General features: G+C 39.8%; 2 protein-coding genes across 14 annotated transcripts in view; both read right to left on the bottom strand.

The window, feature by feature from the left end:
• IPO11 (importin 11) overlaps positions 1–23,097 on the bottom strand; it is a 217,158-nt gene that overhangs the window by 25,136 nt on the left and 168,925 nt on the right. For 9 of the 12 annotated variants that reach the window (XR_016220816.1, XR_016220815.1, XM_051853725.3 and 6 more), the window contains one exon: positions 6,530–6,625. Coding sequence is in view for 10 of the 12 variants with exons in the window: in XM_051853725.3 (XP_051709685.1) it covers positions 6,530–6,625 (96 nt within the window). In the remaining 2 variants the exon portion in view is untranslated. Of the gene's footprint in view, positions 1–6,529; positions 6,626–20,288; positions 21,284–23,097 lie in introns of those variants that run through there. The other 3 variants (XM_051853724.3, XM_089313234.1, XM_089313233.1) reach the window with 1 other exon arrangement.
• Positions 20,289–22,866, bottom strand: LRRC70 (leucine rich repeat containing 70). Of its 2 annotated transcripts, XM_089313237.1 has the most exons (2): positions 22,761–22,866; positions 20,289–21,061 (listed from the first exon to the last, which is right to left on the bottom strand). In XM_089313237.1, the coding sequence occupies exon 2, from the start codon at positions 21,000–21,002 to the stop codon at positions 20,424–20,426; it is 579 nt and encodes a 192-aa protein (XP_089169363.1). In that variant the 5' UTR covers positions 21,003–21,061; positions 22,761–22,866; the 3' UTR covers positions 20,289–20,423. The 2 variants fall into 2 exon arrangements, with proteins under 2 accessions (XP_089169363.1, XP_051709695.3); XM_051853735.3 differs by lacking the exon at positions 22,761–22,866 and having other exon boundaries at positions 20,289–21,128.

Raw genomic sequence — 23,097 nt, 5'->3', positions numbered from 1 at the left:
AGGGTTTTGTTAAAGCGTAGATTACTGGGCCACACCCAGAGTTTCTACTTTGGTAGGTCTGAAACCGATTTCAGCAGTGATACTTATATATTTTTAATCCTATACATCTACCTGAGTTTCTTCTAGGCTGAGGTAAGAAACTCCAAATGGTTCACTTCACATACAACTAAACTGACAACACTGTTCAGTTAGGCTCTGTAGTGGATGTTTGGGGTACCCATATAATTATCCTCCTTCCTAACAGAACCCTAAATGTGTCCAGTTATCCCATTCTACCATGCCACATTTCAGCAGAAACTGATCCCTGCCCCAGTGCCAGGGTCCTACAAGCAATCATGGTGTGCTCTGAGCAGCACTGTGTTTAAGGCTGGGTAATCCAACATAACCTAGAAAAGGTTAGCCTTGACCGTAAAAAAAGTACTTGGATCACTGACGATGTTGCCAAGACCACAACGGACTAATTCAGAAATCACTTATTTTTAGTTGGGATTCTTTTTTGTTCAAGCTGAAAAGTCCTTTGATAATGCCTCATATGAACACCTTACGAAAAATTCACTTCAAGCCTCAGGCCAAGAAACACTCTCTCTCTTCTGATACACCTACTCTCCTCTACTTGGAAATAAAAACCATGTCTTTTCTAACGTCTCGACTTTTGTGCCAGTAATGAATTCTTCTTGTGATCTGGAAAGGAATTTAGAGACAGGTATTTGCCAAGCAGGGCATGGCTGAGGGCATGACTTGATAAGCAGAAGAAATAAGCAGAAGAACTATTATGAGTCAAGTGTGAGTACAAAGTATAGGTACATGGGATAGAATGATGAGACAAGCAAGAAAGCAAGAGAAAACAACACATGTGTATACTGAGGGTCAGTACAGAATACGGTACCATCAACTTTAGAAGTGTGCCTTTAAGAAGTGGAACAAGCCGGCGCCGCGGCTCACTAGGCTAACCCTCCACTTTGCAGCACCGGCACACCGGGTTCTAATCCTGGTCGGGGCGCCAGATTCTGTCCCGGTTGCCCCTCTTCCAGGCCAGCTCTCTGCTGTACCCAGGGAGTGCAGTGGAGGATGGCCCAAGTGCTTGGGCCCTGCACCCCATGGGAGACCAGGAGAAGCACCTGGCTCCTGCCATCGGATCAGCGTGGTGCGCCAGCCACGGCGGCCATTGGAGGGTGAACCAACGGCAAAGGAAGACCTTTCTCTCTGTCTCTCTCTCTCACTGTCCACTCTGCCTGTCAAAAAAAAAAAAAAAAAAAAAGAAAAAAGAAAAAGAAAAAAAAAAGAAAAAAAAAAAGAAGTGGAACAGGATGTATCAGAGGGAGGAAGCTGGAGAAAGAGAGACCCACAGGTGGGGGGGGGGGGTCCCCCAAGTTAAGATCACATACAGGTGATAACGTCAGAATTAGAAAACCAAGGTTCCCTCCAGTATTCTCTGTTCCACTCTGAAAAGCCACCTGGTGGATGAGTGTACCACATGGAGAAGGAAAAATCCTTAGAAAAGCCTAAATTTTACGTTTGTTTAAAATAAAACTACTTTCTTTATAACCAGCAGGGCTTTATACTCTCTAGCTATAAAACCCAACATTTATGAGTCCATTTCTAATCTATTTTAGTGCCTTTGGGTTTCCTAAATGCTGCCTAAATTCTTTCTTCCTTTTTACTTCCCAAACGTTGGCAAGGAGTTGTCAGCTTCCATTCATAATGTTCCTGACAACAAAATAGCATTTAAAGAAACAAAAGTAAAAATAATCTCACCAGACAAGCACAAGGCAAATCTCTAACATTAATATATTTTCCTGGCCTAATGAAACAAGTATTCTACTAACCAAAAGGACCAAAAAATACCATAAGTTCTTTTTTTTTTTTTTTTTTTTTTTTTTATTTTTGACAGGCAGAGTGGACAGTGAGAGAGAGACAGAGAGAGAAAGGTCTTCCTTTTGCCGTTGGTTCACCCTCCAATGGCCGCCGCTGCAGCCGGCGCACCGTGCTGATCCGATGGCAGGAGCCAGGAGCCAGGTGCTTTTTCCTGGTCTCCCATGGGGTGCAGGGCCCAAGCACCTGGGCCATCCTCCACTGCACTCCCTGGCCATAGCAGAGAGCTGGCCTGGAAGAGGGGCAACCGGGACAGAATCCGGCGCCCCGACCGGGACTAGAACCCGGTGTGCCGGCGCCGCAAGGTGGAGGATTAGCCTATTGAGCCACGGCGCCGGCCCCATAAGTTCTTAAAATGGAACTCTTTCTTCTTCTAATAGATTTTCTACAAAATTCTCAAGAAATTCTAGTATCAATATTAACAACAGCCAACTGTTGGCTATCCATTCATCTGGGTAAGCTTTTCTAAGAAAAATTAAAAATCAGATCACTGAAAGAACAAATAGAAACTAATTTCCATTTTTTCCTTATGTATACATTGTCTCAAAATCTCTTAAAATCACTAGACATCAACTATAAGCAATTAAATGCTTTGTATGTCATGACGATGTATTAAGGTACAAAAATAAACATAGGCTATTAGGTACAAACACAACTACTTTGAAAAATTATATATGCACAAACGTGCCACACGTAATGCAAATCACAAATATCTTAAACCCCTCTCTACCTACACCTACCTGTCACCGATCCCTGCCAGTCTTCCTTCTAAAATCTACCTGGAATTCCCCTCCTCACTGCTTCCCAGCAGAAGAGTAACCTAACTGCTACCTAAATGGTTTTCCCATCTCCAGCACAGCAGGTTCTCAATTTTTAGAGTGCATATGTGGGTCCTCTTTGCAATGCAGGTTCTGTTGTCTCACCCCCAAAGACTGTGACATGGGGGAGGAGAATGCGTTTTCTAAACAAGCCTCTTGGGCCATTCCACCAGTCTGAGATGACTCATAGGCATTTGGCCCTCCTGTCGCTCTCCACAATGCACCGAAGAGAATTTTTTAAGTATAAATGTGATGGTGTCACTTCCAGGCTTTAAAATCACCGGTGGAGTCCCACTGACTACTGAAAATAGGCTCCATCCCTTCTTATTGCACACAATGACTAAGCTAATTGGCTCCACCTGACTGCATGTCCTCCCAGGTTATTCTCGGCTCCTCTGGACCCTTTTCCCCTCTGCAGCTTCTGTTGCTCCATCGGTTCCCATGGCCCCCGCTAGGCTGCGAGCTCATTCAGGCTGCAAGACACTCATCTTCACACAGACAGCATCTAATTGTCAACAAGGCTTCCTTAGCAGGGGGTTAATGTTAGCTGTCAACTTCACTAGGCCACCCGGTGCCCAGAAATTTGGTACACATTCTTGTGGGCATATTAGTAAAGCTGTTTCTCGAAGAGATTTGTGTTTGAATCTATAGAATGGGTACAGCAGACTGCTCACCCCAGTATATGTGGACTTCAGCCAAGCCACTGAAGGCCTAAAGAGGACAGAAACACCAGGTAAGGGATGGGTCACTCTCTGCTTCTAGCTGGAACTAAATGCACCTTCTCCCTTCAGATTTGGCTAAAACTTACACTACCAGCTCACCTGACTGTGGACCTGGGACTTCTCAGGCTCCACTGCCAAGTAAGCCAACTCCTCACAATAAATCTCTTTTTATATATTCTTTTTGTTTCTGTTACTCCGCAGAACCCTACCACGCTACTTACTCAGGTGAAGAGAGCAGGAGTTTTATTTCTTTGCTCTAATTCATTCTCAGCTGAGACTACAATAAGAATTCAACAGAATCAGAATGATTAACTTTCTTTGAATAAACTCTTTAAATAGAGAGGAATGAAAACTTGGAGGTAGGTTAGCTACATAAGTACATATTTGCTGCATTTCCTGTGGAGCTTTCTGTCCAATGGTTCTAATTTATAAAATTCCATGCAATGTGGAGAATTAAACACTAGAAAGATTTATCAGATATGTAGTATAATTACTCTTAGGATCTGAGAAGTTAGGTAGTTTGTTCTCCACTGTGCTTTCCTATGACAAATACCACTGCAGGGCAAAAGAAAGCAACAAGTGTGGAGCAGAAAGACAACAGTGGCCATACTCTAGCTATCCAGGAACATCATCCCTGAAGTATAAGCCTTTCCTAGTTTAGATGTGTTTAAGGGTCAACTTGTTTTCCTTACTTCCAACAATTTTTCCCATTCAAAACCAAAGCTTTCTTCATGGCTGAGCTTGGCATACTGAGTCAGAAGACCTTGGTTCCAGTCTTGACTCTTCCACACATTTGCTGTTACTGCATTTCTCCCAGCTTTGTGTTCCTGATCTTTTCTATTATAGTTCTGCAATAAATATTTCCGGAATTTATTTCTGACAATTTTGCATTCTCCTCTCTTCCAGTTGGAAATGTTATGATTTTCTTTCTTCTGCATCCTAACGCGTCTTATGCTGTCGCTCCCCCTCTTCATGGAGGAACGACACTAAACCCTGCCTAGGCTTCATATCCGAGTCACGGCACCATTATGTCGCTCCCCGTCTTCATGGAGGAACGACACAGGACCCTGCGCTGTTCTTTTGTCTGCTCGGCCCTTCCCGGGTTTGCTGCTGGTTCTTCCCGGGTTGGCTGCCGTCCCTTCCACCTCCGTAGAAGGGCGGTTCCCCCTGGCCACTTTCCCCACTTCCGCAGGGGAGCGGCACACCGCCGGCCGGCTCTCTCGGGGGCTGCACAGGTGTTCCTCTTAGATGTTCCTGGTGCATGTTTTCTCTCTCCTCCTTTATAGTCCTTTTCCACCAATCCCAACTCTGCTATCCACATGCCAAGCACGCTGCTCTCCTCCAATCAGGAGCAGGTCCTGCTGTTTATTGGTTGAACTGGAGGCAGCTGTGTAGAAGCTGTTTACTCCTCTCCCAGCGCCATATTGTGGGAGAGCAGATGCATAGAATAAGTCTTAATTCCAGTAACTTAGTCTAGTCCGAGTCGCTCCCAGTTGCTCCCCACATTATGCCTCTCTGAAGACTGCTAACAGGACAGGGCTTGCTGTAGCCCTGCGCCTCCAGGGCGCATGGCCTTTGGGCCATGTGCTCTAGGCTTCCTGGCTTAGATGCTCATCCACGTGGCTGGTTCCTGCTGCTCGGTATGAACCCCTATTCACCTCTCTCCCCTAAATAAAGCTCTCACTCTCCTATGCACATTTCTTACTAAATAAAAGCTTAAAACGTACCATGCTGCCTCGTTTATCTGTGCCGGTATTTAGAATTCTTCTCTAAGTATTAGGCAAGAACTCTCTCAGGCTTATTAATATCGGGGATTTAGTAATAAGCCCGCAGTGAAATCGTAAGGCACCCCAAATTCCAGTAGTGCATGTGGCACCCCGGATAGCATTTCTAGGGAGCTTTAAGGGGCCACATTTCAGGGTAGATTTTAGGGGGTCTTGTCCGATTTCATTACTACGTTTTCTTTCACTTTCTATTACAGCACAATCTAGAATTCTATGGTTGTGTGCTCTGCACAAAACACATGTAACTGCTTTTCCTCATTAGTAGTGTTTTCCTTGTGCTATCAGCTATGCTCTTCTCCCAATCAAATTATGTAATCCAAAGAGAAGGACAAAGAGCATTTGAACAATTCACAAATATTCACAAATTTTGCCATATATTATGTATAAAAATACACCATTTGCAGTTATATAATATAAATATTTATGTTAACTTTTAATAAAAATGATCACATGCTTATCAATGGTTTTAGTTTTGGTTTGTAGTCATAAATAGTATTTTTTTCACTTCACATGACCTCCTATTTTCTCAAAAGCTAATGTCAGACACATTGTGTTCATACACATTTAGTAACAATCAACAACAAATATCTGCTTTCTCTGTTTTTTAGAGAAATATTATTCAAATGGCAATCTTTCTCATTTTCTACTCATAGCTTTAAAGAGCAAAGAAAACAAGCTCAGTATGTGAATAATGAGAAGTCAAGTAGCCTGTAACCTGAAGATTTGCTTATCACTGTGTAAAACATGCTCTTTTTTCATTAGTAAGTGGAAAGGTGTGACAATTCTACGAACCATAAAAGGATACAAAGATTGATTTTTAAAAGGAGAAAATTTCAAATTAACAGTTGTATAAAAATGACATTACCAGCATTCCTGATAACATGATTTTCTCTTCTCCTAAAGAATATAATTTTAACGGTTCTCTTTTGGAACTAGTCAATGACCATACACTCTTAACAACTTAGAGGCATGAATGATGCTCCAATCAGAGAAATACAAAGGGCTTCATGCTCTTTTCCTCCACAGTCCGAAATGTAGGGGAACTTTCTTAATTTGAAAGCAGATATCCTTGAAACATTTTAAAAAAGAAGCTTATATAAATACACAGGGAACTTTAAAAAAAAAAAACTAATGCCAAATTACACACACAAAATGAAAACAAAGATGCCCAATTCAAACAGTAAATACAGGCAAAGTAAACAGTTTTCTGAATAAAACATAAAATTACAAAGTTTTTACAACTGAACTTATATGGTGACAGTGAACAAAAATCAGGCAGCATATATTTAACTCTCACCCATATCCAACTGTCATTAATTAAATATCCACCTACTCTTTGTAAGTGCCTGTTTCAGAATCTTCCGTCATGACATCATGAAGGCCCTCCACTGAGATGTTTATAATCCCACAGAATTTATCTTGGATAACACTAGAAAAAAAAAAAGAACAAAACAGGTTAACCAGAGTATTAACAGGTAATTCCTCTTCTCCAAAATATTCTCTTGAATATGAAGACAAATTTTAGTTATGAAAATAAGAGTAACTTTCAAAATATACTTTCAATGCAAAATTTTTACCTTTGCATATAACATTGCAAATTTCTCTTTCACTTGATTATAATAATGTGTTTAAATACTAGAAAGGCAGATTGGATCAATATTTTAATGTTAATATAATTTACTACAATAGCCTTGTGTTAATTTTATAACTGTAAAAATAAAGATACAGAAGTGCTAACAATTATGAAACACTGTTCTTCCAAAAACACTATCAAGGAGACACATCACAATCTGGGAGAAAATATTTGTAAAATACATTATCTGGTCAAGGACTTGGATCTACAATACAAAAGACTCTGAAAGAAAGTTTCATTTTAAAATAGGCAAAAATTTAAACAGACTTCACCAAAGACAGACAGATGGTATATGAGCACCTGAGAGAATGTTCAACATCATTAGGCATTAGGGAAATGTAAACTGGAATCATACTAAGATTTTAATTAAAAGTAGAATTAAGAAGATAGACGATACCAGGTCCTGGCAGGAATAAGAAACAAGAAGGTTTCTCATACATTGCTGGAAAGAATAAAATTAACACATGGAGGGGGCGGGGGTTTGGCACAGTGATTAAGTCACCACTTGGGACACCCACATCCCATAGAGGACCCTGGGTTCAAGTCAATCCGGTTCCAGGCTAACATACCTAGGAAGGCAACAGTGCTTTGGGCCCCTGCCACTCACAAGCAAGAGCCAGATGGAATTTTGAGTTCTTGACTGTTCTAGCCCAGAGCCAGCTGCTGTGAATACTTGGGAAGTAAACCAGCTGATGGAAGGTATTTCTCTCTCTCAACTTTTCAAATCAATAAATCAGTATTTTTCTAAAATGGCATATCCGTTTTGGAAAACACGTTGTCAGTTTTTATAAACACACACCACAAAACTAAGCAATCAACTCTTACATATTTACCCAAGACCAAAATGAGTATTCTAAGACCTGCATGTGAGTTTTTACAGCAGCTTTATTCTTTTTTTTTTTTCTTTAAGATTGATTTGTTTATTTTAAAGACAGAGCTACAGAAAAGCAGAGGCAGACAGAGATAGAGGTCTTCCAACTGCTGGTTCACTCCCCAGATGGCCACAATGGCGGGAGCTGAGTCAACCCAAAGCCAGGAGCCAAGAGCTTCTTCCCGATCTCCTACGCAGGTGCAGGGGCTGAAGGATTTGGGCCATTCTCCACTGTTTTCCCAGAACACATCAGAGAGCTGGATCAGAAGTGGAGCAGCTGGGACTAGAATCAGCACCTGTATGGGATGTCAACACTGCAGGTGGCAGCTTTACCCAGAATGCCACAGCACTGGCTCCAGCTTTATCTTAATGACCCCAAACTGCAAACAATCTCAATGTCCATCAAGTGAATGTATCAATACACTGTGGATCATTTAGTGGAAAAATATATATTCATCAATAAAAGAGAACAAACATAAATCTTGAAAGGATTATGCTATGGGCGCTGGTTCGTGTCACAGCTGCTCCTCTTCCGATCCAGCTCTCTGCGGTGGCCTGGGATAGCAGTAGAAGATGGCTCAAGTTCTTGGGCCCCTGCACCCATGTGGGAGACCCAGAAGAAGCTCCTGGCTTCGGATCCACGTAGCTCTGGCCATCACAGTCAACTGGAGTGTGAACCAGCGGATGGAAGACCTCTCTCTCTCTCTCTCTCTCTCTCTCTCTCTCTCTCTCCCTCCCTCCCTCCCTCCCTCTCTGCCTCTCCTCTCTCTGTGTAACTCTTTCAAATAAATAAATAAATCTTAAAAAAAAAAAAAAAAAAGGATTATGCTGAGAGAAAGAAGCCAGACTCCAAAGGCTACATATTATGACTCCATTTATATGACCTTTTGGAGAGGCAAAATTAATCTATTAGTGGTTGCCTGGCAAAAAAAGGGCAAGGAAACATGTTCAGGCGACAAGAATGATCTGTGTTTTGAGCACAGTGCTAGACTCAACCATGTACGTCTGTCAAAACTATACATCTGAAAGAGATTTTGTTACATAGAAGCTATACCTTGATAAACATGAATTTAAAAAAGGAAAAGTACACAAATACCCATCGGGTTACTAAATTATAATATTTCAATTTAAAACTAACTGAAAATAACTGAACTCCTGCCTCTAAGGAACTTAGAGTATCATTACTACATTAACGTGCACACTTAATTTTTAAGGTGCTCAGTAAAGTAGTTCTCAAGGTCCCTACAGTTTGGGTCAAGTTTTCCCTCTGTAAAGTCAAAATCTGCTGTCTGTACATTCAAATGTAAACTTGGGGAGATCAATCATCAGATGGGCAAAACAGCAACTAGTAGACACCATTCTGATACTCTCTCCCTTGTGCCTAACAGCTGTTTGCAGGAGGATCTATTTACATGTCACTGTGTTTCCTTTATATAAAAACTAAAACAAAAAACACCTCTAACACAAGAAGCACATATATAGTTTACCTTTTTTAGCTAAGTGAGAAACATCCTGGAAAAAAGAATTAGAAAGCCAACAATTTTGCACTCTAACTTTCTGCCATGAACTGTGTGATCCCTCTGTTTAGTTCATTTCTCATGTGTAGAATGAACACTGGACACGCAGAGGGAATATTAGCCATTTCTCTTCACCTCACCAAAGCAACTCAGAGGAAACCATCACAACATGCTAGGCAATCAGAGTCTGAGGTTCCTTCTCCTTCTTTTATTTTTTTTTTAAGATTTATTTATTTATTTGAAAGTCAGAGTTATAGAGAGAGGGAGGAACAGTGTTCAAATTCCTTCTTAACACAGGTATCAACAACCAATTTCAATTAACGCAGAAGGACAAAAACCATCTTGACCATAGCTTTCAGGCCCTTAACCAGGCCTGTATTTCCTTATTATTTAGTGACAAGCTACCCAAGCAGCTGCTTCTCTAATCATATCATTTCCAAGCATCAAGCCCCCATGCCCTCTTAGACAAGAAATTTCACAAGGAACTGATGGAATTACTGAGTACTGTGTATATTCGCAAATTACTGATTATGATTCTCCTAACAGATATCTGGGACCCTGAGTGTGACCAAGTTCAAGTCTGTGGCATGCACACTAATTAAGAAGCAGCTCCATCAGAGAGGGAAAACATGCTCTCCCTGGAGCGTCCATTCTGTGCCAGAAGGATTGAATCACTGACTCCAAGTTCAGGGAGGAGGAAGTGACTAGACTGAGTAGAAAGAACTGCAAGCTGGTTTTGAAAGGAGGAGGTGACTCTAGGGAGGGAGAAGAATCACTGAAGCAGAGTGAAAGGAGAATCCCCACCCCATGTTCCGGTGTCAGTAAGGTCAGCTATCATCCTCAGAGCCCTCAGGGTCAAAAAGCGCTCAGCAAAGGATGCGCCTCAGCTACCGCTCAGTGAGCAGCGCAGGGAAAGCGCCCTCAAACAACAGATAAAACAGAAGGCCAAAAAGGTCTTGTATTTTCCTGGCATCCAGAATAGATATTTAAAGAAAATGAACATGAAGAAATTATAAGTGTATTATTAAAAACATTCTCTCCCAAAGTAAAAATGTAACATTTTTACATGAAGCCTTTAAAAACAATTTCTTGGGGCCAGAGCCATGGCACAGTAGGTTAATCCTCTGCCTGTGGCACCGACAAACCATATGGGCGCCGGTTCTAGTCCTGGCTACCCCTTTTCCAACCCAGCTCTCTGCTGTGGCATGGGATAGCAGTGGAGGATGGCCCAACTCCTTGGGCCCCTGTACCCACATGGGAGACCAGGAAGAAACTCCTGGCTCCTGGATTTGGATCGGTGCAGCTTCAGCCATTGCATCCATTTGGGGAGTGAACCAATGGAAGAAAGGGCTTTCTCTCCGTCTCTCTCTCTCACTGTCTGTAACTCTACTTCTCAAATAAATAAATAAATAAAATATTTAAAAAATTTTCTTTTACTGGCCGGCGCCGTGGCTCACTAGGCTAATCCTCCACCTTGCGGCGCCGGCACACCGGGTTCTAGTCCCGGTCGGGGCGCCGGATTCTGTCCCGGTTGCCCCTCTTCCAGGCCAGCTCTCTGCTGTGGCCCGGGAGTGCAGTGGAGGATGACCCAAGTGCTTGGGCCCTGCACCCCATGGGAGACCAGGAGAAGTACCTGGCTCCTGCCATCGGATCAGCTTAGTGCACCGGCCGCAGCAGCCATTGGAGGGTGAACCAACGGCAAAGGAAGACCTTTCTCTCTGTCTCTCTCTCTCTCACTGTCCACTCTGCTTGTCAAAAAAAAATTTTTTTTCTTTTACTGACATTCTTATTTGAACCTTCAGCAACATGAAGTTGTGAGCAGTAAGCCTTCGCTTCACTTTTTATTGACACACCACTCTCAATCCTTGTCTTTCATATATTAAGAATCAATCTTGCTACAATACACAGTATTCTTGAACTAAGTGCTTTAAAATATGATCGAACATTTAAAAATCGGGGTTAGCGCTGTGGCATGGCGAGTTAAGCTGCTGCCTGCAGTGCCTGCATTCCATATGGGCAATGGTTTGATTCGTTGCAGCTCTGCTTCTGATCCAGTTCCCTACTAATGCAACTGGAAAAGTAGCACAAAATGGCCTAAGTCCTTGGGCCTCTCCACCCATGTGGGAAACCCAGAAGAAGCTCCCGGCTCCTGGGTTTGGTCTGGCCCATCCCTGGCCATTGTGGCCATCTCTCTGTCTTTCTCTCTCTAACTCTGCCTTCCAAATAAAAATAAATAAATCTTAACTTTTTTTAAATGGAAACAACCAAGAGATGTAAACCTAGAATGAAGTGAACAGGTTTAGAAGAACAAGAGGAACGAGAAAGGGATCTGTGCTTAGATATCCAATCTCTTTAAACACAAGCTAGGGGGCGGGCAGAGTTCAGATCAGCTTTCCGTGGCCACATCCTGTATTGGAGGACCAGGGCTCAGCTTCACATTCCAGCTTCCTACTAATGCACACTCTAGGAGCTTGTGATGGGCTCAGACTTGGATCCCTGCACCCATGTAGCAGACCCAGATTGAGTTCTGTGCTCCTGGTTTCCAACTGATACAGTTAAGGTAAGATCTCTCTCCATCTGCCTTTCAAATAAAGTGGAAATAAATTAAAAAAAAAAACAAATACAACAGCTTTCTTTTCTCTCCGTGTCTCTCTCTCTCTCTCAGTCTCTCGATCTTTCTCTCTCTCTTACACTCTCCTTCTCCCTCTTTTTCCCTCATTGCCCCTTCCCTCTGGTCTGTCAGCTTTCCTCCAAATAAACCCTTTCCCTTAAAAAAAAAAATACGACAAGTCATGAACCAAGTATAGCCAGATCCCCACATCTACAAGTTACAAAAATGTAGTTCAGCCTTAGATGGTTACATCTGTATTGGACACGATCAGACTTTTTTTCCCTTGTCATTATTCCCTAAACAATATTGTTTAGCTGTAACACTACATTTACATAGCACTTACATTCTAAGTGATCAAGAGATGATTTAAAGAATATAGAAAAATGTGTTAGATTACACACAGAAACTACACATAAAACAGGTTACTATCCTAAACAAATAACTACAGCATTCATGGATATGGGTATCCACAGGAGTCCTGCAACCAATCTCCTGCAGGTATCATGAGACTACTACAGTATTTTCTGTGGTTTGTGATTCTTACATCTTGCAGTCACTGTATTGAAATTTTTCTGTTTGCCATCTTTTGATAGTCTTCCCATACTTATTCATTCAAATCTGATGTCAGGTACAATGTGAAAGAACTGGTGTTAGCCAGGGGAAAACTGTATTTTATAAAAATCTTTATTAATATAAAGATAACACAATTCATGTATTTCATAGATACAGTTCTAAGAAGATAACCATACTTGCCTCCCTTCCTTTCTCCCCTTATCCCCCCTCCAGATTTAACCCCTCAACTACTATTTACTAAGAAGTGACAGTTCACATTAACTGTAAAGATACAGTAATGCAAAGTCCCCAGAAGGATTAGCTAGACTCTATGTTAATATATATTTTATATATATAAAGCAAACACACACACACACACACACACACACACACATATATAAACCCACCATTCGGGAGCTTTTCAAAAAGAGAAAAATTTAAGGCCAATGTTGTGACATAGCAGGTAAAACTACCACCTGCAATGCCTGCATCCCATATGGGCACCCTTTTGTGCACTAACCGTTCCACTTCCAATCCAGCTTCCTGTTAATGGCCTGGGAAAACAAAGGAAGAAGGCCTACTATTTGGGCCCCTGCTAACCATATGAGAGACCTGGATAAAGTTCCTGGCTCCTGGCTTCAGCCTGGCCCAGCCCCAGACATTGTGATCAACTGGGGAATGAACCAGCGGGTGGAAGATCTATTTATCCTTCTCTATGTCACTCTGTCTTTCAAATAAACAAATAAATCTAAAATAATAATTTAAAAAGGAGAAGTTCAACTGATTACAGATTACTCCAAGCATAATCTAACATTTCAGTTTAGTTCCATGAGCATATGAAATAGGAGTGGATTACTGTAACAATAAATAGGAGGTAGACATAGCCTGTTACTGGTTCATTCACAAAGAAAAGAAATGATTTGAATAGTCCAACATCTCACCCAGGCTAATCCTTCCCAGTGAACAGATCACTGTGGTGAAGCTAACCCATTTAGTTAACATTGTGAGCCCAGAAAATATGCTAGCGCTAAAAAAGATGGCCACCTCAGGGCAATCAGAAACTAAAAGGAACTTCATATCCATCGCATGTAACCTCACATGCACACAGGGCAAAGTGTTACACACAAATGTTTTCATTTCCCTGATTCAAAGAAACAAGAAATACTGTGCTGTAAGCTCAGGAGTCCATTATAGACTGCAAATCTTCAGAAAGGACAAAGAAACTAGGTAACAAAATTAGGTGTTCTATTTGTTTTTAATCAAGTTATAATACCTTGTGTAACTGTCTTCCTCAATTTTAGGGTTATCTCTGAGTCACTACTTGGCACTCATCTAATGTCAGGATACCCTATGCCCTGGATGTTGCTACAGAAGCACTGGCACAGTATTACTCTAACTCTCATCACTGACCCCTGGAAATCTGATTCATCAATTAAGACCTCGGATAGGTACTTCTCCCAGATAAAGGAATTCTGAAACTGAGAAATTGATCAACATATCTAAACCAACTTATCTTTGACACAGGACCTAAAATAATCCCTGGAGAAAAGACCATCTCTTCAACAAATGGTGCTGGGAAAACTGGATCTCCAGTTGCAGAAGTATGAAATTAGACCCCTACCTTACACCTTACACAAAAATCCACTCAAAATGGCTCAAAGACCTAAATCTATGACTCAATATCATCAAATTACTAGAGAACAATGGGGAAACACTGCAACACACTGGCATAGGCAAAGACTTCTTGGAAAAGACCCCACCCAGAAGCACAGGCAATCAAAACCAGACGTTACAAATGGGATTACATCAAGCTGAGAAGTTTATGCACTGCAAAAGAAACACTCAGCAAAGTGAAGAGGCAACTGACAGAATGGAAGAAAATATTTGCAAACCAGACAACTGATAAAGGATTAACATTCAGTATCTATAAAAAGCTCAAGAAACTCAACAACAACAAAACAAACAATCTACATAAGAAATGGTCAAAGGACTTGAACAGACATTTTTCAAGAGAAGAAATTCAGATGGCCAACAGACACTTGAAAAAATACTCAGGACCACTAGCCATTAGAGAATTACAAACCAAAACCACAATGAGGTTTCACCTCACTCCAGTTAGAATGGTTCTCATACAAAAATCAACAAACAACAAATGCTGGTAAGGATGTGGGGAAAAAGGTATCCTAATCCACTGCTGGTGGGAATGTGAACTGGTCCAGCCACTATGAAAGAGAGAATGGAACTACCTCAGAAATCTGAATATATAGACCATATGATCCAGCCATCCCACTCCTGGGAATTTACTAAACCAAAAGAACTCAACATCTGAAAGAGTTATCTATACCCCCATGTTCACTGTAGCTCAATTCACAATAGCTAAGATATGGAATCAACCCAGATGTCCATCAACTGATGACCAGATAAAGAAATTGTGGTATATATACACACTATGGAGTATTACTCAGCTGTTAAATAAATAAATAAAATAAAAATAAAAAATGAAATCCTGTCTGCGCAACAAAATGAATACAACTAGAAACCATTATACTTAGTGAAATAAGCCAATCCCAAAAAGACAGACTTCACGTTTTCCATGATCTGGTATAAAAACAGAATACCTAAAATGTAATGTATTGGAGTGAAATGGACATTTTTAAGATTCAATGTACAGCCCTTGTCTCTTCTGTTGAGGAAGAGTGCTTTTTTCTTCTTACTACTTGTTTAACTTTCTACGTAGTGTAGGGTTAACATTAGATCATTAAGTAAACTGAAAGTAGATCTTTGAAAAAATTAAGAATGGGAATGGTAGAGGGAGAGGAAGAGCGTTGGTGCGTGGGCGGGAAGCATCACTATGCTCCTAAATCTGTATATATGAAATACATGTAATTTGCATAACTTAAATAAAATTTTTTAAAAAAGAAATAGAGGAATCCTAATGTTTATATAAAGTTTTCATAGCACAATGCTAAATAAATGGGCTATACTGATTCTACTCATGCATTTGTTACTGAGAGCTTCAAGGAGACCAATCGGTGCTTGCTATGAATGAAATGTCATCTGGGCTTCATAAAAACCTTTCAAGGGCTGTTAAGAACTTCCGTAGGCTCTACCAAAGTCATCTTTCCCAAGTTACAGTACACTACTCTTCCTTCCACAGGATACAGCAGTTCTGCCACCAGCTCCTGAACAGACAGACCCAGGGACCAGCATATCTCCTCACTCCCTTCCTCATCTTCAGAATGCTCTTTCTTCCTTAATCCACACTTCCTTTTCTATTTACCTTAAATAACACTTGAGGAAGCTTACTCATGTGACCACGCTCTAACCCACAGAAAGTAGCACTGTCCTTGGAGCTTCCAGTAGTATAAAACCTGTGCCCTGTTCATTTGGTATGCAGCTCATTACTTTCTCCTAATGTCCTTTAATTTTCATGGCTGCTGTCCTCACGGTTATAAGTAACTTGATGAACAGACTCTGTGTTGCTTTTAGTTTTTATATTCCATAGGATTACATTATGTTTAAGGCCAACACTTAATAAATAATAAAGGGAATCGATGATCCAATGAGAACTGCCTTCCCTGGTTTCATTTTTTTATAATGTTATTTTTACTTCTTTTTTAAAACTATAAGTATGGATAGTTCAGTTACAGATAACAGATACGCCAACTGACTACTTTATATTAGAGCCAGAAAACAGAGTTAAAGGTGCTGTGTTGGAAATCTATTTCTGAAACATTCATTTTAGAAAATGCAAGGCAAATTTAACATAAAGGATAATAAAAGACAAAAGTAAAACCAAAAAGAAAGAAGTGTTAGCAATCTAAACATTTTGTTCCTTTTTACTCATCACTTTCACTTTTACTTTATGTATTCATTTGATATGTTATTCCCACAGACACGTTACAAATGTACTACAAAAAGAATACAGGTCTTTTTAAACATTTATTTGCTTTATTCTTTAAGTAAAGTTTTTAGCTCTGTATCTGAGGATCCTACAGCCACCGAAAGACAACATTTGGGAAAAAAAAAACTTGCTATAATGAATATGTACAAACTTTTTTCTTGTCATTATTCCCTACATGATGCAGTATTTATGACATTTACACACTGTAATATTTACACTTTTAAACTGTATAATAAATTGTTATAATACTTATAATATTTCAAGAATAATCTAGAGATGACTTAAGGTAAGCAGATATTTACAGGTTATGTGCCAATACTGTGCCATTTTACGTAAGGAACTGGAGCATCTACAGATTTGGAATCAGGAATTTGAACTTGGAATCAGGCCTCTCACAGAAACCTAGGGATGACTACCACGTGATAATTGATGTTACCCATATACAAGCATTACATAAATAGGTGAGGGTGTAAAAATTGTATTTATGGGGCCAGCATTTTGGCACAGCGGGTTAAGCTGCTGCCTGTGACGCTGGCATCCCATAGGAGTGCCAGTTTGAGTCCCAGCTGCTCCACTTCCAATCCAGCTCCCTGCTAATGCGCCTGAGAGAGCAGCAGCAGAGGATGGCTGCAGTGGTTGGGCCCCAGCACCCACAAGGGAGTTCTAGAATCAGCTTCGGCCTGGCCAAGGCCAGTTGTGGCCATTTGGGAAGTGGACCCACAGATACAAGAAACCTCTTCCCCTTCTCATTTGTCTTTCCAATAAATAAATAAACCTTTCCCAAAAAACCCTGTACTTAGCAAATAAACATCACTTACCAATTTCATAAAGTTTTCAGTTGACTTTTCTTTTTCAGTCAAATGCACATGAAAACTGTACTTCTTAAATTTTGTCTTTGGCATTTCCCTTTGGCACATCTTTGAAGCATTTTCTGGCTACATAACACTGAATTGATACAGAGCACATGCATTGCAGAAAACTAACAGAAAGTAACTTCTTTCCTTTTAAAAACCATGTAGTGGGGCTGGCGCTGTGGTGCAGCTGGATAAAATCTCAGCCTGCAGGGCCAGCATCCTGTGTGGGCACTGGTTCCAGTCCCAGCTGTTCCTCTTCCGATCCAGCTCTCTGCTATGCCCTGGCAAAGCAGTAGAAGATGGCCCAAGTCCTTGGGCCCCTGCACCCACATGGGAGATCTGGAAGAAGCTCCTGGATCCTGGCTTCGGATCAGTGCAGCTCAGGCTATTATGGCCAATTGGGGAGTGAACCATTGGATGGAAGACTTCTCTCTCTCTCTCTGTAACTCTCACTTTCAAATAAATAAATCTTTTTAAAAATAACCATGTAGTAAAGAAATGAACAGATCAAACTTTTTCATGTTTGCTTTTTTTTTTTTTTTTTTACTTTTTTGACAGGCAGAGTGGACAGTGAGAGAGAGAGAGAGAGACAGAGAGAAAGGTCTTCCTTTTCCGTTGGTTCACCCTCCAAAGGCTGCCGCGGCCGGCGCGCAGCAGCTGGCGCGCCACACTGATCCAAAGCCAGGAGCCAGGTGCTTCTCCTGGTCTCCCATGCGGGTGCAGGGCCCAAGCACTTGGGCCATCCTCTACTGCACTCCCTGGCCACAGCAGAGAGCTGGCCTGGAAGAGGGACAACCGGGACAGAATCTGGCGCCCCGACCGGGACTAGTATTCATCTGTTTTCAAAAACCAATTAAAACTTCTTCCCCAAATATTTTCTATTCATGGTTGTAGAACCTTCAGATACAAAGAGCTAGTAACTCTGCACAAACAAAATAAACAATTGTTTAAAAAGACCTGTGTTCTTATTGCAGTACATCTGCAACCTGTGTAGATGGCAATATGTATATCAAATGAATATGTAAACTAAAAGTGAAAATGTGATTAGTAAAAAGGAACAGAATGCTTAGATTATTAATATTTATTTTTCATTAGTTTTATTTTTATTCTTTTATACTAATATTTCTTTCTCGTTGGTTTTACTTTTATTCTTTTATTTCTTTAGAAGATTAATGCCCTTAGAAAGACAAAGCAAAATTTTCAGTCTTTGAAGACACAAAAAATGCAAAATTCTAATATTATGTGTTTACCTTAAATAACAAACATTACATGAATGTGAACAGGTCCAGTCTTTCTGTTTGGTTAATTTTTATTAAGATTTTGCTAGTGAGTATTTTACACTTTCATTTTTAGCTAACTGGCTATCATCACACAGTAAGTGCCTTAAATTTTCCCTCTGTATGGTGATGGCTTCGAATACCTACATTACATCTTGGTCCCCATGGTCCTGAGAAGAAAACAGGCAGGAACACACAAAAAATTTTTCAATTAACCTTTCAGAATAGTTTTATAAGCTAACATTGACTATGCAACAGCTTTCATACTACTAGGCCAAAGAAAGAACAAAATCACTAATTGATCACTTTTGAATTAACCTAAATTTAAAAAAGTTTTTTAAGGAATTTATCTAAGATCACACAATAATTATACCATTATTATATCTTAAATACAGGAGATGAATAAAGGTAATTTAAGAAAATAATTTTAGGTGCAAAAAGCCACAACTGAATATATTCTCTTAACTATATATTTTTGCTTATATTGTATAATAGGATTAAGAAAAGGGCAATATTTTTTTAAAGAGAATTAAGGGAAGAAAGTCTTCATTTGCTAGTCCTAGTCCAGAATTTCTACAGTACCAGAGATATAAAAAGTAGTGACACTTTCACCAAAATTAGGGTTTTTTCCCCTTTTAGATTATTTTCCAGGACTTCTGCTGCAAATACCTTTGTCACTCAATGGAAGCATACATCATTTTACACAGTAATTCTCTGCATGGAAAAGCATATTAATACATCTAAGTCCCCTGACAAACACTGCCAAGGAAATACGCTAAAGATTCACAGTGGAAATTTACTGTCTTAAACTGATAGCTTTGCTCTTTTTTCTCATTTAACAATGATCCTTATAGAGGTTGCCACATAATAAATCATTCCTCCAGTTACCTTTTGGAGAGCGCACACACACACAGAGTCCCCAACCCAACCAAGGCCATTACAATACTATAACAAATAACTGAAACAACCCACATGTCATGACGCGAGTAGAAAGCGCTACCTGCCGTGATCTTCAAGAGAAAAACTGTGGATGCTGTAGGGAACACTGCCTGATGAACACACACGAGGTTCCATGAAAAGGATAGGATCAACGACTGGTACAGAACTGGGAAAACACATCCGGCTGGAAAAAACCTCCTGTTGCTTCTCTGTCCCACACCTCTGATGTACTCAGCAACAACTTGACACTAAATATCCCTACTCCACTTATAGGAAAGGTTTGAGAATAAGTTTTCAGTTACCCCACAAGTGAGAGCTATAGTTTTGAATTTCCACAATGGAATTATAAATGTATTTAAAAGTTATATGGGTTTTAATTTATAGTGTTATAAATAAATGATAGTTGAATTCTATACCTGTTATTTGTTATGAGGCAAAAAAGACCCTTTGGTATACCTTAGAACATTAATCACCATTAAGAATATTCAAAGGGGGGCCGGAGCTGTGGTGTAGCAGGTAAACCCGCTGTCTGCAGTGCTGGCATCCCATATGCGTGCTGGTTCAAGTCCCAGCTGCTCCACTTCTGATCCAGCACTCTGCTAATGGCCTGGAAAAGCAGTAGAAGATGGCCCAGGTCCTTGGGCCCCTGCACCTGCATGGGATACCCAGAAGAAGCTCCTGGCTTCTGGCTTTGGATCGGCACAGCTTCGGCCATTGCTGTCAACTAGGGAGTGAACTATCGGATGGAAGACCTCTTTCTCTCTCTCTCTCTCTGCCTCTCCTTCTCTCTCTGTGCATCTCTTTCCAACAAATAAATAAATCTTTAAAAAACAAAAATAATATTCAAAAGGAAAGAAATGGATTCTATAACTAAACTATCCATCACAGTATCTACCAAAGAAAATATTTGCTGAATGAATACACTACCCACAAGTTATTAAAAACATGTTTAATAATGCTAACTCATATAATCCATATTTCCAGGCAAAGTATATAATTCTATAAGGAAGCTTCAGTTTTATTTACATCCATGGTGCTGATGTTTTCTTATAGTCACTACGTAGCTGAGTTATAAAGCAGAATGTTCAAAGAGAATGACCTGTGCCTCACTTTCAGGAACAATTTGCTTATGAAGCTGAACCTGCTCCAACCCAGGGCTTTGTAGAGGATCTGGGGAAGTGTTACAGATTGAGGCAGTTACATTATACTTTGCTGACTGATAAAAGCTGTAGTATTCAAGTCTATTTTCCCCTGGGTTTTCTGGTGCTGTTAATTTCTGCTTAAACTGAACAACTTTGTAGATGAGAAAAATGATTAAAACACAAGCTAAAATGAAAAAAGCTAGCAAAATGTCAAAAGCCTCATTCAACTTTTCAACTTCTTGTGTACAAATGAGAGATGTTTTTCCCGACATGGAAGCAGCATCAATTGGTAGAGCACTGTTCTTTTCCAAGTTCAAGTTAACAGAAGAAGTAAGTTGTATTTGCACAGGTAACACTGCAGTGGTCTCTAACGGACCACCAAAGGTATTCTCTGGAAAAGATCTACTGGCAGGTGACGTACGAATTTGTTCCCAGAAAGCAACTCTCTCAGTCTCAGTATTTTCCAAATGTTTCCCACTTGTGGTTACTTTACGCCAGGCCATCATTAACGCAGTTGTCTTGTGATGAACGTGACGAAAGTGTACAGCCCCAGCTCCGGATACCTCTGTTGAAGATGTAATGCAGTTTGTAATGTCAGTCCATTTAACGTAATGCAATGCTCTGCCACGCATGGATGGGGGATTCTGACAAAAGATGTTTAGAGCAAAGGCTGAAGACTCCAGCCAGTCTCGAAGGCCCAAAAGGTTGCAGTTACATTCCCAAGGCTTAGAGTTTGCCTGAAGATGAGTCAATGAAGACAATGGCTTAAGGACCCCTGGATGTAAGTCTGCAAGATTATTAAATGACAGATTAAGGATCTTCAAAGATGCTCCCATGTTTTCAAATGTATCATTATCAATGCTGATTATTCCATCTATCTTAAGGGAAACTAAATAACAAACTAAATGTGTCAGAATTTAAATTTTCTAAATCATTATGGCTTAAGATAAAATATTTAAGTTTGTTAATTCCACTAAACCATTCCTAGTAACCTTTCTAATTCTTGAATTTTTCAAGAAGAGAGACTCTAAGTTGTTAAGTCCTTTAAACGTAAAGGGCTGTATTGCTTCAATAGGATTATGAGACAAAGAAAATCTTCTAAGATTATTCAGTACTTCAAAAGCATTGTTAGTACTTTTGTTATTACTTTCCAGATACAAACAATCCAGTTTTCCAAGATGCTGAAAGCCTGAGTCTGATATATTCTAAATATTATTGTTTGACAAATCAAGTACATGAAGAGCAACCATCCCAACAAAGGCACTGCTCAAGGGCAGTGAGGTAATTCCTTTGCAGATTTAAGTACTGAATGGAAACTAAATCACTAAACACTCCTCTTGGCACAAAAGATACTAGATTTGACTGTAAATATAAATTATGAAGATTTAAAAGTTCCTTAAATATTCCAGGATCTAGGCATTTATAAAACTATATTCAGATAAAGAAAACATAGATGTCTCATCCGAACAAGGCTTTGGGATACACATATACAATGGCAGAATCATCCAAATACAACGCTACCAGAGAATGAAGTCCTGTTGATTCTTTCAGTTATATGAGATATATTACTTCCAGTCAGATACAGAAAAACTTTACTTTCAGGAAAATTCTTAGGACTGCTTGAAAGGCCTAAATTGTAACATGTTAATCTGTCTCCCAGTGCAGAGCTGGTAAACAGACGGACATCCAAGTTTCTCTTTAAGTGACAGTAATACGACATAACAAGTAACAAGTAGAAGCTGCCACAGACAAGGCAGAGCAAACTGTAATCCACACACAGCTTGTTCTTGAATTCTCTGCTCATATCAGAATCGGCTATAAAAAGATAAGGTAAACTTTAAATGACCAAAAAGTTCTTAAAATGAAAGTTAAATAACATGCAAATGTTTATGTTCTATTTTTATTAAGATCATCCCATAATACATCATAAATCATACTAAAAAATGACTGTTTGGAATATAGTCTCCCATCGCCAACAACTCTGGTTATTAAACCACTGTTTGACAAAAGGATAATTCCTTTAATAAACTGTAAAAGGAAATGTTTGCTAATTTAAAAGATTACAATTTATTATAACAAATTTTCTAGTCATAACAGATATTCTAATGATAACAGTCTTTGTATATAATATGCTCTAGCTACTTAAAGTCAAGTATGAACTACTATTATAATTTATGAAAATATAAATTCATTTCAGAAAACTTAAAGTTCTTTACAAAACTAAATTTTAAGTTACAAGTTCGTATTTAGATCAATAATCTTACCAAGAACAGGAAATTCTTATTATCAGTATTCAGTTGATTCAAGAAAAGGTTTTCTTTGTCAGTCTGAAGAACGACATCTCTAAACTCCACTTCTTTCTGAGGCACTGTTGACCTCCCTCCCCCCGCCCTTTTGTAAGTCACGGTTTTCTCAGGAAACACCACTCTTCACATTGGTTCCTCTACAGTCAGTGTGTAAAACAGAGGTTGCCATGGATACAGGAAACTGAGAGACAGGAAGTAATTTTATCTGTGTTTCAAATGTATCGTTGAAAGACAATCTCAGGAACTTGTTTTTTCACAATGCAGTTAGATTTTTCCTGATATATACCTCAATGAC

The sequence above is a fragment of the Oryctolagus cuniculus genome, chromosome 14, assembly GCF_051225735.1.
Source record: "Oryctolagus cuniculus isolate XC-2025 breed Fujian yellow rabbit chromosome 14, ASM5122573v1, whole genome shotgun sequence".
In the NCBI taxonomy this organism is placed as follows: Eukaryota; Metazoa; Chordata; class Mammalia; order Lagomorpha; family Leporidae; genus Oryctolagus; species Oryctolagus cuniculus.
Note: the sequence above shows the minus strand (reverse complement) of the source record. Positions and strands in the feature narration are given on the sequence as shown.